Source organism: Trachemys scripta, chromosome 3 (assembly GCF_013100865.1).
Source record: "Trachemys scripta elegans isolate TJP31775 chromosome 3, CAS_Tse_1.0, whole genome shotgun sequence".
Classification (NCBI taxonomy): Eukaryota; Metazoa; Chordata; order Testudines; family Emydidae; genus Trachemys; species Trachemys scripta.
The window spans coordinates 6430673-6448554 of NC_048300.1; the positions used below are offsets into that span (position 1 = coordinate 6430673).

Below are 17882 nucleotides of genomic sequence, written 5' to 3' on the forward strand. Positions count from 1 at the left end.
CAAAGCTACCTCATTATCCACCTTCAGATCCTTCCTCAGCACTCTCCTTTGCCCTGATAGCCTACAAAAAACTTGACAATGGTTAAGCTGTTGATGTGCAGAGACCATTGACCGCTGTCCAGACCAGTATTCTCACATTGTTTACTTGTACTCCCCTGTCTGTCTGTATCCATCTGTTGTCTCTTATCTTATACTTAGATTGTAAGCTACTTGGGGCAGGGACTGTCATTTTGTTCAGTGTTTGTACAGCACCTAGCACAACGATGTCTTGGTCCATGACTACAGTAACACAAATAATGGGATAATAGTAGAATAGTTTAGGTTTTTTCCCATAGTCTAAGGCTTTAAACCCTTTAATAACTGCCCTGATGTTAATCCTTCTGTCTTTATTTACTTAAGCATTGCATGTTACAAACCCAGCTTTTCTTTCTCAATCTTTTCCTTAAATGAAGGAAATGTTTTCCCAGTTACAGCCAAAACACTCTGATGTTAGTTTTGCCAATCAGTTTCCCCAGCCAAACTTGGACAACAGAGAAAGGAAAAGGAAAACATTTAAATATGTACTCCTTTTTATGGTCCAGCTGAAGTAGATAAGTAGTGACTTGTCAAGTTCAGGTAGGAGTTGTGCTTTTCTCTGGCAGGCAGACTCCCTGGGCCATTTTAGGTCAATCTGGATGGCTGGATTGGAGGCAAAGTCCTGTTGTTAGAGTAAGTTTTCTCCTTTTTCCCGGTAGCAGGATCCATTCTGAAACCTACAGGACATCATGGCCTCAGGTTCATTGGACATGACATCCATTAGACTGATGGCTTGAGAGAAGGAAATAAAGGGAGGCAAAGAAAAGGAAAGACAGAATCGATACAGATCCCAACTATGGGTTATTCCTGATTTATACTCTTAGGCAGTGGTCCATGTCAGTCTTTTTTCCAGAGATTTTCAGTATTCTTGTTACCCAAGCAATCTTACCTCATAAACAATACAGCTCTGATCAATCTTAGAATCTATCGACAAAAGGCCAGTTCTCAAAATGAACTCCTTAGCATAGTTTCAGATAAGTGATTTTAGTTCTTTTCCAGAGTACCATGGAATAGTTCATAGGCCTTAAATATCTTAGGCCATTTATATACTAGTGGCTTTTGTTGGCACAGCTAGGTCAGTTAAGTCACACACCATCACAGCTATGACTGCAAATGGCTGTAGTATAGACCTGGCCCTAGTCTTTCTCCTGTAGACAGAGCAGATCTCTCAGTTCCATTGTCCCAACGTGCTCTATAATCAGAAGTGTCAGAATCTTTAGAACAATTTTATTTTTAAAAGTTAGAATCACTAGATAAATCTGATCATCATAAAAAATCTTTAAATTCTTGCATAATTCCAGTCTCAAAGGGAAATTAAAGCAAGGCACATTTACAACTGCATTTTAATAATTACCTCAGATATGTGACCGATTACATTTAAACTGCGAATAATCCATATTTGATTAGAATTAATATTGAGACAGATAAGAATTCTTTGAGCCTTGTCTCTCTAAACTTTAGATGCAAGATAGACAGTATGCTGGGATTAGGTTAACAGTCCAGCAAGGACAATCATCATGTGAAATCATGGTTATTAGGCCAGAAGAAAGAGCAGAAGGCCTTTGGAGCGAAGGATACCTTTTTGGGTAATTCGATGAGAGGGTCAACAGAGAAACAATTACACCGTAGAAACTCCTACAAAGAAACTTTAACTTATGAAGGGGCTTGTCTACAAAACATTTAGTACACGGCAGTTGGGGTGTCAATCTGCCTTACACTAGCGTGCCGTGCGGTATGTCCCTTTGGACCCTGCCGCTGTGCACTAACCATTCCCTAGTGTGCTTTGATCTCCTCCCATTTCAAAATGGGGTATATCAAAGCACACTAGGGAATGGTTAGCATGTGGCAGCAGGGTCCATACTCACCCTTAGTGCTTGGCAGGCTAGTGTGGGGTATATTTGCACCCCAGCTTGCCGCAAACTCAGTGTTTGTGTTGGCAAGTCCAAAGATGTTCTGAAAAATAGGAACCTAAACTGTTTTTCCTGCATAGTGATTACAATGGTTAATGCCTTACATTAGGGAGAAACTAAAATTTCCCTCTTTAGAGATACCATAAGACAGTACATTTTGGGGGAGGGAGGTGTCAGGTCTGAAAAGTCAGGCACATCAAAGGATCCTGAAAAGTGTAACAGAGTTGTGCGTCAGGGAGGGGGCCATGACACAAGACATCTGAAAGAAGATGTGCCTCTCATGCCACATGTTGAAAGGGTCAGAAGGGAAAAAAGATGCACGCTCTGGAAATATATGGTGTATGTAAGGGCTATTCAGCTTAGAAAAGGAACTAAGGGGATGGGTATTATAGAGATCTATAAAATTATGAATGATGTGGAAAAAGTGAATAGAGAACTGTTATTTACCATTTCATGCAATACAAAAACCAGGGGCGCTCGATTTAAATTTATAGGCAGCAGGTTTAATACAACAAGAGCAAGTACTTTATCACAAAATACACAACTAAACTGTGGAACTCATTGCTATGGCATGTTGTGATGCCAAAAGTATAACTTGGGTTCAAAAGGAACTGGATAAGTTCATGGAGGATAGGTCTATCAATGGCTATTAGCCAAGATGGTCAGAAATGCAAACTCAGAACGACCTAAAACTGACTACCAGAAGCCAGGAGTGAAAGACAGGTGGATCACGTCATAATTGCCCTGTTTTGCATACTCCCCTGAAGGTTTGGTACAAGGCAGGTTAGGATACTGGGCAAGATAGATCATGGTCTGACCCAGTATGGCAGCTGTTATTTCTTATGAGTCTTGAATTGTTTTGAGTTAAAGTCGCTGCATTATAAACTTGAAGGGAAGACAACCTTCTAATCTCCTGGCAGGGATATTTGGGTAGAGAATGGTTCCTAGCCTGGAACACTCTACTGAGGCAGCCACCTAAGAAATACCGTCACCACGGAATAGCTTATGAGGAAGGCTAGCCCAGTGGTCAGGGTACTGATCTCAGACTTCAGAGACCTCAGTTCAGTTCTCTGCTCCGCTATGGGTTTCCTGTGTGACCTTGGGTGGGTCACTTAGTCTCTCTGTGCCTCAGCGCTCGCCCCTCCTCCCCCCCAGTGTTAACATAGAGGTAATTGTACTTTCCTATTTCACAGGAGTGTTGTGATTATTAAAAGTGGATACTACAGTAATGGGAGTCATATAAGTATGATGAATTATAAGGAAAGTGAGCCGACCGTGAGGAGTGGCAGGAATAAGGGACCTAAGGTTGAATTTACAGATGAGATGATGTTGTTGTTCTCTATCTTTTTGTTCTTACTTAACACACACAGAACCAAACTCCCTCAGATGTTGCTGTGACAAGGGACGGACAGAGAGAGAACATACCAAACATACATGCCTGTAGTTTCCCAGCAATGAACCCTTTTGGGAAACACCGACCTTTTCTCCCCAAGAACATTTGTCTTTAAAGGGAATGTATTTTCAATTCTTTTAGCATTTAATATTTTAAAACTAAGATTTTCAAGTCAAGTGAAAGAGGTTTGCGGCAAAGTTGCAGTCCATCTGTATTCTTAGAGCATTCTTTCCTTGGTTACTATATTTTTTCTTTGATTCAGGCATTGCTTCTATAAAATGACATGCTTTATTTCAAGCATGTTTGATTTAAAAATTACTTGGGCAAAAGAAACACTCATGCAGTAAATGGACAGATGATAATGTTGGTATTATTGGTATAAGAAGAATCCTTTTACCCCCAAAATCTCTCACTTATACCAAAGTGGGAAAAGAGAAGGAAAGAAGAGTTCACATGAAAGTTTCAGAACCAAGACTCAAGAGTCTGTTGAGAATGGCAGACAGCTAACCATTTTCTGTTGGTTTGATGTGAATAAAGTTGTAATAAAATGAAAAAAAGATGACTTGGGATATGTCTTCATTCCAAAAAACGAGTTCTTAACTCAGGTTAGCTAACTCGGGTTAAAATAGCAGTGAAGACACAGCAGCTGGGTTTTTAACTCGGGTTAGCAGCTTGAATTAAAGCCTATAGGGGAGCCTGGGTTGAACTAGAGCTGCTAATCCAAGTTGAAAGCAGAGTTGCCTTGTCTTCACTGTTATTTTAACCCAAGTTGAGAACACACACTTTTTTTGTAGTGAAGACATACCCTAAGGATATGTCTACACTGCAGTTAGACACCCCACGGCTGGCTCAGGTCTACAGGGCTGTTTAATTGCGGTGTAGACATTTAGGCTCAGGCTGCAGTCTGAGGTCTGGGACCCTCCCACCTCACAGGGTCATAGAGCCTGAGCTCCAACCTGAGCCCAAACATCTACACACAGTTAAACAGCCCCTTAGCCTGAATCAGCTGGCATAGGCCAGCCATGGATTTTTAATTGCAGAATAGACATACCTTTAGATACCTAAACATCAGGTGCAAAATACTGCAACCCTGGAACTACTAGTTCGCAGAACCAGAGTTAGACAATCAAGGATCCTAGACACTTCCCTACATGAGGCCCCTTCAGGGCTCTGGCCTTCCTTGGAACGGGGCAGGAGCAATCCAATAAACTGTGTGTTGGGGAGCCCTCCACCACTTCTTTTCAGGTAGCCCTGGCCCTTCTCTCACCAACTGTCCCTGTGTTGGCAGGTTGAGTTCCATCCCAGAGGTGGGGAGAACTCAGTCGCTACCTACCAAAGCAGAGACTGCTTTGCCAACACCACCTCAGCAGAGCTATGATCAAGTAACTGCTGTGAGGGTGTTGTCAGGGCTGCCCACAGAGCAACAGGTGTCAGAGTTAACAACCCTTTAGACATCTGAACTGTTGTTTCAGGCTTTCCACAGACTCAGGCAGGTATTGCTGCATCAGTTACACTCAGATCAAGTCTGAAAGCTTTTCTTGCGAAAAGAGAGATTTATCAACTTGGTCAAAACTTCCCCATTTTGTACTGTGCTGTCCATCTTCTGCTTCCTTTACCCTCCCACCCATGAGATATTAGTGATAAAGCAATTTCCAGGTTTGCCAAACACCCCTGATCCCATGTTAAAAAATCATGAGTAAGGCCTCAAAAAATCTTGAGATTTGCTTAAAAATCAGAATATTTTTAAAATAAAAAATGTGGGGGTTCTCTTCATTTGTTTTTCTGGTGTTTGAACCTTTAGGGTCCACATTTTCCAGGTTTTCTTAGCATCAATGAGGGCTAGAAACTTTTTTTAAATGAAAGATGAGATTCTCATCTAATAACATGACTCCAAGAGTTGGGGCCTTCAGAAAAAACACCAAATATTGCAAGACTTGTGATAAAAATTTTGACAGTTGGCAGCACTGAATTCTTGTGTGTATACCATTTATCAAACTCTTTGAGATGACATGCACTATGTTAATCTAAAATGTAGTCGTTGAAGATACTATTAAAAGGGTGCTATCAACTTGAAAACCACATTTTCTACTGAATAACATGCATCTGTTTTTACAATAACACCTAAAATTATTGGACTGGAGAGAGATTGCAGAGAAAACAATATTTTCCAGATTGTTTATTTTGTGCGTTTAACATCCCTTCCAATCAGTTTCACTGTTCTAGTGTTGGTCAGTTGCACTTCCTGTCTCCTATTTTAGCAGGATGAAATCACCCTCATGAACTAGGAGAGCTCACATGTATGTTCTTTCACAGCAAATGCAAGAGGGTGTTAGCAGAAAATCTGAAACTGAGGCAGCAGGTGGCATATAGATAGGAATGGGACAGGGCATATTTATTGGTATTGCTTTCAGGACTGCCCTCCCTCTCCAGATAGAATGAGCCTTATAAATATCAGCAGAGAAGAAAAATCTTTTATTTTTTAAGAATTAAAAAAAAAATCTACATGCAGTTTAAAGGGTGCTCTATCAGAAACTTGAATTATTTTAAACTGACTTTTTAATTTTCCACGGATCACAAACCATTCGTTAAAAGTATAATTTTCCTTTTTATTACAAACTGATCGTTGTCATCCCCTTTTAGATGTAATGCAACAGAAATATAAAGCCCGAGATCCATGCACAAAAAGCATGTGCAATTGCACAATGCAGCTATCTTAATTTTGCACACAAATCAGGTATTTGCATATGCAAATGATCACGGAATAATCTGAATCATCATTTGTTCATGCAAATACCTTGCTTGTGCATGTGGTTGTACGAATTGTATGCACATCCATGCACACAATTGTACATGCATTTTTGCATGCACAAGTGGGCTTCTACATTATAAAAATGTAGTCCAAAGAGCTTAACATTATATATTCACTTGCTGATTTTTAACTTGACCAGCAAGTAAAAGCTATTTAAATCTTCATGAAACTTCAGAGTTTACAGCTGTTGGAAATTATACAGCCACTAACTGACTGACAATAATAGAGCACTAGAATGTCTATAATTTCATAGTAATGTGCATGTAATATATCCTTAAGTTGGGTGGAAATAATTGTGTGCGCAAATTTTTTCTCCACATTTCAGCCAACATTGGAGAGAAGTGTGGGTCTGCTCGTCCCACTTACACCTCGCCAGATAACCGCACTAATGTGAACTTTAAAGAATATCATTATTTTCCATTATCATTATGAATGCTATCTTAGTTACTTTTTGAATGTTTAGTTTGCTTTAAGATGCACAAATTAGTGTTCTTGCACAACTAAATGGTGTAAGCAATGTCTATGAGCCTCATAACAGAGCAGTAGGTGTGCTGTTCCTTTATTTATATGATTTTGTGTTTTTTCCCTTTAGATTAAAATATGTAAAGGTCTCATTACGGTAATTGAGAAAGGTAAGAGTGACACCTCGAGCAGGCTACAGCACTGGCATCACGCTAGATATACTAACCAGCTTCCTTCCTTCCTTCTGTTGCTAATATAAAGCTGAAACAACTCTTGGTTTGTGGGGTCTCTCTCTCGCACTGCAGTCCCACCTCATCTTCAGGCCGGGTCTCTTTTTCTTCCCCCCAAAACATGAGTTCCAAGCTCTGTGCTGGAAAAGAGCGACCCTGACTATGCCCACCTCTGAGTAGCAGCTCTCAGAGCCCGGCTGCCTGCCCTGTTAGCATCCCCCTGCATGTCTGAGAAGCACATACTTTTTTTTCTTTCTTTCTTCTGCTCCTGTTTGCTGCAGGCGGAATCTGACACCAACACCTGCCATAGTGGAAAATGTCTTTGTTGCTTTGCACTTTTGTTTGAATTGCTGCAGGGGAGCCAATGGGAGTTAAGTCCATTTACTTTTTTGTTGGCTAAGCACCATGGAATAGGATCTTGAGATGGGGCCGATAAGGAGCAGCACGTGCTGTGCTGGCCCTTTGAGTTAGCTCAGCTTAATAAGGGCCTCCCTTTCTGGGGAGGGCAGATTGCTGAACTTGGGCCTCTGAATGGAACAGCTGGGGGAGGAAAAGAAAACAAAAGAGGGGAAACACAGAGTGCCCTGAACCTGGCGATTGGGGGTGCGGTTTAGGACCCAGAGAGCAGGCCGGCCGGCCACACGCCAGGTGTGACCTTTGCAGGCTCCTTGGTTCTGTTTGTTTGTCTGGGCAATTTCCAATGCACTGATCGAATGGAAGGAAGCAGCCTGACAGCAGCATGCTGGCTGGATACGCTCGGTGGTAGGCTGGGCTTAGGCAAAGAGGCTTGAAGCACTGAATTAACTCCTTGAATCCTGATTCACAGATGGATGCAACCCAAGCGCCTTTAAATAATAACCTGTCAAACTAGAAGCTCAATGGATGGATGAACGGGTATTTATAACCCACATTGGATCATCTAAAAAGTGTTCCATGCTTATAAATGATTGATTGTTTTACGTTACCCAAAATGAGGATTTTAGGCTTAGAGTATCTTTTGGTAGGTGTTTGTGTTTGAATTGTGTATTTGAGAGGGCGAAAACGGAGCCATCTGTGAATCAGAATCTCAGACTCTAATATTTAGTGATGGACATTTTTACCAGTCCATTTTTATAATTGCTTTGATGAGTTAAAACTTTTGTGCTGCCTATTTCCCCCTCCCCCTCCCCAAATTTAGAATATAAATTTAGATAAACCTCCTTTGGGCTGTTGGAAAATCTTGAAATCTCATTGTAACCTTTACATTAATGTATTATTTATTTTTACATATGTGGGTATTGTCCTGTTTCCTTTCACTAAACTGGTGCATAGTTAAGTGGGCTAGAGTGTGTTATCTGAATAAAGTTCCAAGCTTCCATTGCGAGAGAAGGCCAAGTAATTTGAGTTCGTGCCAGACAGCTTGCAAGTGGAATTATAATATTTGTATGAAAGCCTTTATCTTTTGTGGTTATTACTTGCTCATTCTGCAGCTGCTGTCTACCTATCAATCAAGATGGTTTAGAGGGAGCTTCAAGGTTGATTGCATAGTTAAGGACTTGCCAGAAGAAAGTTTTGACTGATGGAATGTACAAACTCTAAAGGCTAAAGGAATGTTGTGGATGATTCTAAATGCTTAGGTGTGGCTATGCCTTCTTACACACTGTTTGAACTGCACTGCTTTTCATATGCGCAGGAGCTGTATTGAGAGCTTGCATGAATATTGCTTGAGCTTGTCCATTTGGTGAAAATTGTATTATTTTGACCATCTGCCATTCTGCTTAGCTGCAGGAATGTAAAATACAGCACCACCCTCCCTCCACCCCACCCCCCCCGCACTTTCTTTCTTAGAGAAAACACAGCAATTTTCCAGTTCTAAGCCAAAACTAATAGGTCCACATTTTTCACAGAAAATGTCTTTGCATATTAAATCACATTTTTCACTTATTTGGAAGTGCTTTTTTTCTGCTCAAAACAGTTGACTTAAAATATAAAACTGGTAAGTAAAAAGTATAATTTGAAATGTGAGTATCAGGTTTATTAAGTAATTTAAGAATTTCAAATGCACAGTAAATGCTTTCAGATTAACAGCAACTAAATTGTCCGTTCTTTGGTTTTTTCATGCATTACAATGATATTTATTAACATAGTTGCATTTAATGAATACAAGTTTCACTGTTGTCATGAGTGCTGTGTTTTAAACCTTACAGTAAGGAAATAAACTGAGACACTGTCTATACTGTTGCATTTCCAGACTGCTTCTAGGAAGAAGTAAGATTAATACAGGCGTCTAGCTCACAGTGGTGCAGCTGAATTTCCAGAAGCACTCAGAAGACAACCCAGGATTGCTTGCAGCTACACCACTGGGAGTTGCTTTTTGTGTAATTGATTTGTGAGAATCTGTCTGCTAAACTTATAATTTTATGAAATATACTTTCTGTAAAGTATCTTAACCCCTTCAGGGAGGAACTAAAGCCGTGGAGTCATGGTTAGAATGCCAGCTGCAGTCATTAGACTGGGTCCCTTCTGTCAGGCGTCAGGAAAGAATTATTCAAATGAAAATGCTTTAGTTTAGAAACATACTGGGCTAGGTTCACCAGTGCGCTGAGTCTGCTTTCCACTGCTCCAGCAAAGCAAAACACCCATTAGACCGGGTTTACAGCTCCTTTACGAATCCATGGCATGCAAGGGAGTCTGGCTCATTAGTTTTATGGTCACTACAAGAAGGGATGGGATGAGGTAGTTTAGTGGCCCTAAGCATCGGGTTTAAAATACCTAGAACCACATGTTCAAATCTCAGCAGACTCAACTTAGTCCTTTGTCCTTCCAAGGTAAATGGAATATCATGCAGTTTACTACATGAGGATCTTCCAGTTAAGACATTACAAACTGATGTCCTGTCGTCTTTTCTTGAATAGGAAAGATTTCCTGACAGTTTTCATAAGGGCACGGTTTACCCCATGGTTTCTGGGCCAATTATTTCCCTCCTGCTGCTGTTGTGTAGCATGCTATTCAACCAATTGGTTGCCAGCCTCCACTGCAGATGTAATTCAGTAGCAGATGCATTTCAGTGATGGTGTTTGTGCACAGTATTTGAAACGTTTTGGGATCATGCAGGATGCAAGGTGCTATAAACATGTAAAACATTATCTTAACACAAGTAAATTAAATCCAGGTACAGGAGCAATCTGAAAAGAGAGTATGTAGATAAATTAGAAATGGGCTTACGCTGCAAAACGTAGCTCTAGGTCTGAAGTTTGTGGCTGCTCAGCCCTTTATAGACATAGAGGCTAACTGTGAAATTTAGATCTAGGTTTGAGTTTGGATTCTGAATCTTCCTCCTCCATCCCCAGAGGTTTGGAGGTGTTTGGATAAGGGGCTTTGCTTCAGTCCCATCTCTAATAAAAATATTTGTATTGAGGATTTACAGGGAGAACTATACCATTGTTTAAAAATATTGTACCAGGAGAGAGCTGATGAAATGGCATTCACGCTTACAGAAATGTCCTGGGACAAGTCAAAACGACAGTAGCAACAACAGAACTGTGTTGCAGCATGCATTTTTGTATTCCTCAGAGCATGATTATAATTGCACCGGGGAAAGACAAGAGTTGCACACATGCTTTAATATTATTCATTTACCTTTGAGTTTAATAGCTGTGTCCTCATCTGTTCTCATTCAGACAAACTATTTAGTCCTGACCTCTAGTTGTAATCACCTTTTGGGAATAAATGAGTTGTAACTTAAATGTGTAAAATAACAATATGTAAATACATGTGGACTATATGGTAGCCAACAGGGATTTGCTAAGCTTTGCATAAAGTTCTTAAATAGCCTTCTTAAATACAACAGAAATTATGGTGATTTCGTTTACTGCTTCCTTAGTGGAATCGTTTAAAAAATGTTGATTTTTTTCTCTTCAGCATCAGCAGTTAAGGCACCTTACTGTTGTATGATCAGAAATATTAATACAAAGGAAACTAATTTTCAGTTTTCAGAAACAGAGAAATTAAATACTGCAGAGCCATTCAGTGAAACAAAAAACAAAGACTAGCACCTTTAATAATACATGTGCAAGAGGGAGATTTAGAGCTATATTGTACTTTTAAGCACCAACCTAGGAGTAGACCCCAGAGACACTGTGACCCAGAAATACTCCTCTGAGTCTCTCACAGTTCCTTCCCTGCTTCCTCCTTGCTTCAGGGGGCACCAGTAAATTATAACACCCTCTGTGCCAGCTCTGCTGAACTGGCCAGCACATTGAGAGAGTGGAGCCAAGACTCTACTCGCTTCTCCACCCCTACCCACACACCTGCTCTGAGGTGGGGGAGGAGCTGGCACTCATTCCTGCACTCTGTCTCACGGTCTGGGTAGCCTGCAGAGGGGTGTGAAGAAGGTTTGTACTCCCCTGCCTGGGCACTTAGTCCAAGTCACAACCTAGCCCTTTGATACCTTCTCTGGAAACAGCCAATACCAGCCTCCTTACCATGTATGAGAAGCTCATTCTTCTTAACCCTTAGGGTCCTTGGGCCAAATACATTCCTAGAGCAACTCTGGTCAATTCAGTGAAGTCGTATGGGATGAATTTTGGTTTCTTTTTTGTATTTTAGGAAGCACTTTTGTCATTGGACGCATTCTATTGTTCTAATAATACTTTATTTTCTTTGCCCACTTGCTTTTCAGGCTGTCTCGCTATGAGTGCGAGTGCTGATCTTACCGTAACCACAGGAATACAGTTAGCAGAGCAGACCTCTCCAACACTACCCCCTGCCACGAAAACCTCGTCGCTCTGCTAGTGCTCTCAGCAAATCTTCAGATTAAAGCACTTTGGAAGGGGAAGCCCATTCGAGGGAATCTGAAAAACAAAACCAGAATAAAATCATTTACTCTATCAATAGAACATTGCTACGTGCTTTGGATGAGCACATAAGGAAGTAACTTCCCTTATGTTGCAAAACTTAAATTATTGATGGACAGCTATCACTTGATTTACCCATCATGCATTACACATGATTATTGTTGTCACCGAAATAACTATGTCAAAACTGGATCTTTTTCAATGTGTGAAGCATTTAACTGATGTGGGATAACTCACTTATTTTCCCTTAAAATCTGTAGATGCAAGTACAGCTGTCACAGGAAGGGGATGCAAAGCAAGTATTGAAACCAGTTATTTAATTTACTTTCATTGTGTTGATAGTTTAATCATTCCAATTATAGTTTAACACTTGTGTGTATATTAGCAAATTTTGTCTAAATGGAAAACAAGTTTTCATTTAATTAAACATGTGATGGACTTTTTCTCTTAAGTGTGGGTGAATGACTTGGGTGCTTTTCAGTATGTCATCAAGTGCTCCCTTCCTTTTCTGTTTTGAATTGATACCCCAGTACAGTTTTTGTGCATAAAAAATGTAAGTATCAAATAGCTGGTTTAGGTAATTTATTTGTAATCTAGGAAAGTGCTGCCAATTGCATAAATCACCAAGACCTGGATTAAAGTCACTTGGCTTAATCTTGCCCTTTTATTCAAGGGTGCATGTCCCCATACATTTACTAAAATCCTGAAATTCAGCTTGCGCTGACCCTCGCAGGATTGGGCCCTTTGTGGGATGCTGCATATTAACATACCAGAGAGCAGACTTAAGACCCCTGCATTCTCTCTCTTAGTGTTTGTTATAACCATCACATGCCAATGCTGCTAAACATAAGGGTTTGCAGTTTTGGCATTATTGGTATCTATTAACAAAGATTCATACTTGTACCATAACATGTAATACAGGTTAGATGTTAATGTGTACAATTTGGTTCAAACCATTTAATTTATATCTGTCCATTTATTTTTTGATAGAAATCTTCTTTTGCAGCACTATCTTGGACATAGGGTCATTTTGTCATATGAAATGTTGCATGTGATTAATGCATAATGTGAGCTAATCACCTTTTTTCTGTTTGTGTGGAAAAATAAAATGACCAGTGATTTCATTTAGAAAAGCGAATATTGCACATTTGCAATAACTACTTTTCACCCAGATTTGTATAACTGGGAGCCAGTTCACATCCTGGGTAGCCACACTGACATAGTACATCAACACGGCAATAATCTGCAAATTAAAGTATCCCTAATTAGTCCTAGATGTTGTAATAACCTTCCAAGGACACATTACATTGTGTTCTTTTGGTGATCTGCATATTGTGCAAATGTTTTGGATATAAAAAAAACTCAGTACAGTTTCAGTGAATAGTGGGTTTGAGGAATTAAGGGGAATGTTTTGTACTTTTAGAAAATTAATATTACCATAAAAGCAAGGAAAATAAGAGACACATACTGTAACCACTTAAACACTTAATAGAAGGTAGGGAATTTAGATTTAAGGCTGAAATTCTATCATCCATTATGACTCTGTATTGCAAAGGTCTCTAAACAGATGTTGATTTTCCATATAATAATGCTGTAATACCTAGGAACAACAGGGTATGAAATGGGTGGAGTTTCAAAACTGAATTTCCTGACCCTTTTTTTGTTTGGTGGAGGGACAGGGAGTAGTTGTCAGACACCTAATGTTACCATAAGTTTGTTTTTTGACATTTTGGCTACTAGTGTTAGTATATATGCCTGATTTTTGTATCATACCCCTGTAACCTTCCTAATCTTCCTCAGGTCTAGTTAACATAGTCTCTGTTTGTTTGTGTTTATTAAGCTGGATGCACACCTGAAAAACTTAATGTGACTTCTTACCTGAACTGAAGGGGAGCTACTTTAAGTGAAGCTAAATGCACCATTGGGTAGCCATTATTATTTGGACTTTTTGTTGTTGCACTCAGTTTCTGTGTATACATTAAGTGAATGTTTATTTTCACGTTGACAGTGATCTGTGCTTATTCTCTGTAAATAATGAATGCTATTTGATAAATCTTTACAGTAATATTAAGTTATAGCTTGGCATTTTGTTACTGACTTTATGTAATAGTTTATTTGGTTCTAGTGGCAACCAATTTATCAGGAAAAATTAAAATTGGATGCACTCATTATCCAGAGCAGAAACTAGAAATTGTTGCTTGTGTTGTTAGTACATAGACTACACTAGCTAGCATGTACAGGTAAATGCAGCCAGCCTTCTGGCACAGGCCATAATTAATTAATTGCTAACATTTCAGACTGCCATTTGACTTTCTGTTCAAATCTTGTTCTTTGCGTCTTCCTGATTGTTTGTCTATAAAGTTACAAAAAAATGTGTATTGCATTATCTAATGTGTTTTCATTTTAATCACTGTTTGGTAAGGAGGCCATGACTGTGCTTAGTTACCCAGTAAAATGTGTGTCAAATACACACCACTTGGAGTAGCTCAAAGAGCATTTTTCTGAATGAGACAAAATCTTTCGTTCTAAAACAATACCAATCTCTAATGCAGGGAAGAATGAAAGTGCAGAATTATTATTTCCCTGTTATATAAATAACTTATTTTCTTTTTTTAAAAAGGAAAATTAGAATCCAAGGGTTTTGGTAGTATAAAACAAATAGTACACCCTTTTCTTAACTCCTCAGAAATCAATTAAATCTCAGTTCACTGCATAATTCTGATTAAAAATATGTTAAATGTATCTTTGTGATATATACAGCTACTCTGGCCCTTTGTTTAGATGCCAGGTTAAAACAAGGTACATTGATCCTGTGGCAATGGATTTTATTTCCAATATTGCAATAATAAATGTAGATTTTAATGCATTGTATGAATATGGTCATTTCCTTATCCGCACCATATCTGGTGTAGGTGGTAAAACAATGTAGCTGACACTGATCTGGCATTCATGTAACTGAATCTGAGCAGCAGAATAGGCTGTATACCAGGAAGAACCCCTAACGTGGGGGTGTAAGGTAGGATGTGGGACGATAAATTGGACACCAAAGAGTTATACATTTTTTTTGTCCCGCTTACACCATTCTTAAGCCACTGCTGAATTTGGCCCATTGTAGGCTTCAGACAGACAAGTACACTGCTAATCCATAAAAGTACAAGGGACCAGACTGTTCCATCACATCTGCATATGCAGGTCCTTGAGAAGTCACCTGACAGGATGATCGGGCCCATTTTTGAAGAGTATATTGTACTTTACGAATGAGCTGGTTTCTGACAGATGGAAGTTTTTGTTTGTTTAGCTTTTATCAGTGAAAACTATTTGGCTACCCAGCAACATACTTGCCTGGTTCAGGTTCCACTTGGCATAATAAAACACCAACAACTAGATTTAATTTAATCTAAGGACAGTTTACTCCCTGCCTCTCATCATAACAGTACTTGTATTGCCGTAGGGTTTCCTAGAAATTTTAAAACTAATGTTACAAATACACTCATTTCAATATTCAAGGGAAATCTCCAGAACATCTTCAGTATCTGATGACATTAGAAGACCTCCAATTAATCCTTCCATACAGTGACAATAATAGTAGTGTCTAAAAATAGTTTGTAAAACTTTGGGGGGGGGGGGTGTCACCTTTTTTTAAAATCATGAGACTAAAGATATTTTTCAGTTTGTGTTGGATCAAACTCTACAACAGCGGTGGCTGAAAATTCTCTCCTACTCCAGTGCTCTTGACTGTTTGCTTCATAGTACCCTTAACTGGGGAAATAAAATACTCCAGAAGTGTGTGCTGTTGTGATGCAAGCCTTATTACCATAGTGCAACTCCATTTGGCTAAGGTGTGGTAGTGGATATATCTAACCATTCAGTTGTCAGTAAGATAATTTACAAGAACAAGACATCCAGGAATTTTTATTCACCTAGATATACCTTCATATGTGTTGGGTAGATACCTTCCCCAAAGTGTAAGGGTAGTCATATAGTATAAGTTAATTGTGCTTTCGTAATATTTCTTTTGTAAATGCTTGTATTCTAATGATGGAGGGAACAATCATGGTATCTTTAGAAAACTCAGGAAGCTTCCCTCCTTCAAAATGAGGCATTCTTCATAGTGAAGGGGCAATTTTGTACCCTCTGTACTAGTAAAGCAGGAAAATTGTGAGTCTTTTAAAAATGCCTCCAGGAACCAGTAAGATACAATATTTGAATGTCTCCACTTATTAGGAAGGGAGTCTGTTTTCCTAATATACAACTGGTTATAGTTCAGTGGGTCTCTAATTTATTGGGGGGGGTCGCACTCAGAGGCTTGCTGTGTAAAAGGGGTCACCATTAAAAAAATGTAACACACTTTTAAATATATTTAACACCATTATAAATGCTGGAGGCAAGCGGGGTTTGGGGTGGAGGTTGACAGCTTGCGACCCCCCATTGTAATAACCTCACGACCCCCATGAGGGGTCCCAACCCCCAGTTTAAGAACCCCTGGGTTACATGGATATTTTCACAACAGTGGCTTTGCTTTTATCACAGGTTATAAAGTCACGGCTCCTGTGGCTTTTACTAGAAAAGGTGCTGGAAAAGCTTCAGTCTTTTATATGTTCTCCTATTGGGCCCATCTGTAATGTCCAGTATATGGAACTGTGCAGAAGCAGGTGACGTGAAAATGGCTGTGCTTTATAATTTTCTTGTCTCTGAACATACCAAACAATCTTCCCAGTTGATCATCCTCACGAAAGTCAAACAGTGGAATTTCAGCAAATAAATTGTCCCCTCTGAGACTGAATTCCAACATGTCATGAACCACACTAAATCCTTTACTACTCTAAGGTCTAGGTGACAGCCAGACTTAAGTGCAGGTGCCCAAAGATGTGACGATGCAAAGATCCTTGCCTTCCCTTACACTCCTGGACAGGGGCCAAGAATAATCCCATTGGAGAGCACAGGCACTGCGCCCAGCTCATGCTGACAGCACTACTAACTTCCCAAAAGGGGGAAGAGTAAAAGCATCTCACTCCCGGCAACCATGCTGGCTTGGCACGGAGCACAGTGCATGCTACACCTTTAAACAGAGTGGCAATGTGTCGGTGCAGCATGTGCTTCCCCAGAGCCCCAGTTGAATTTCCATCTGGAGTTCATGCTATGCTGGAGCCGCTCCTCAGTCCCCCAATGTAGCTAATGGCTTAGAAAGCACAGTCTGGCCCTTAAAAGGCTTTGAAAGAAAGAAGAAGGTACAAGCTCCACAATGCACACTCATTGTGTAATCCCGTGCACAAATGAGGCACTCAAATCGCTCCCTGTGATTGTTCAGAAACCACGTTCCAGATTATTTAGCTTCTTAGGCACTGCCTCGCTTGAAGCCATTTAATACATGTCCTAGGATGATTTCTGGGAGAAAGTGAAAACAGCCCTATTGGTGACTTTCACTGGATAGGCCAGTTACAAACTTTTGCTCCCCTTAAAATTTGATTGAGAAAGTTGGTTTCTCAGATTGTTTTGGGCCTGAGTCATGCAACTCTCACACAAGGAAGGTCAGAGGCATCCCTCGTGTGACCGTATCAAAGTCAAGGAGAGTCCCCGGGGTGAATTCACTCTATCAGACTTGATAAGAACAACTCATGGGAGCAAGGTGTATTCACTAGGAATACAGGATTTGATCCTTATCAAGTAATAATCTTTGACATAATGCTTTAAAGTCCAAAATGCTCCCGAACAAATGCAAAGGGCTGCAATTAGCAAAGCCTCTCTCCCCATTTGGGCAAAGCTGTATAGCTCTTGGATTGCCTTCAAGTGAAATGTTCAGCAAGACCCCAAACCATCCGTATGTCAGAGAGAGATTTGCCTGAGTGAGGAGTTCTGAACTGAGCAGAGACAGAGTACTCAAGATAATCAAACTGATTCTTCATTGGAATGTTACATCTTTTATTCACGCAGATGGCTGTGTCCTTGATGCACACAGGCAATTCAGACTGAAATTCGCTCCTTTTTCATTCCCCCCACCCCCGCCCCCACCCGCTGTCTGTAAGCCTAGCTGCCTCCAATGGATCTTTGACTACTGAACTTAGAGCCCAGCGCTGCCACCGGCATCCTTTCTCTGGATCATATTTAGGAGCATTCATTGCAGCACTCAGCTGCCAGTAGTAAGTACATTTGATCAATATTTTCAAAGAA

The 17882-nt window shown here is 40.0% G+C and overlaps 1 protein-coding gene across 5 annotated transcripts in view; it reads left to right on the top strand.

Annotated features, from left to right (window-relative positions):
* Positions 1 to 14092, top strand: part of RALGAPA2 (Ral GTPase activating protein catalytic subunit alpha 2) — a 275841-nt gene extending 261749 nt beyond the window's left edge. For 3 of the 5 annotated variants that reach the window (XM_034764035.1, XM_034764037.1, XM_034764038.1), the window contains one exon: positions 11540 to 14092. In XM_034764035.1, the coding sequence (XP_034619926.1) occupies positions 11540 to 11652 (113 nt within the window). In that variant the 3' untranslated portion in view covers positions 11653 to 14092. Of the gene's footprint in view, positions 1 to 6779; positions 6820 to 8348; positions 8496 to 11539 lie in introns of all 5 variants that reach the window. The other 2 variants (XR_004644914.1, XM_034764036.1) reach the window with 2 other exon arrangements.
* The last annotated feature ends 3790 nt before the right edge of the window (positions 14093 to 17882 follow it).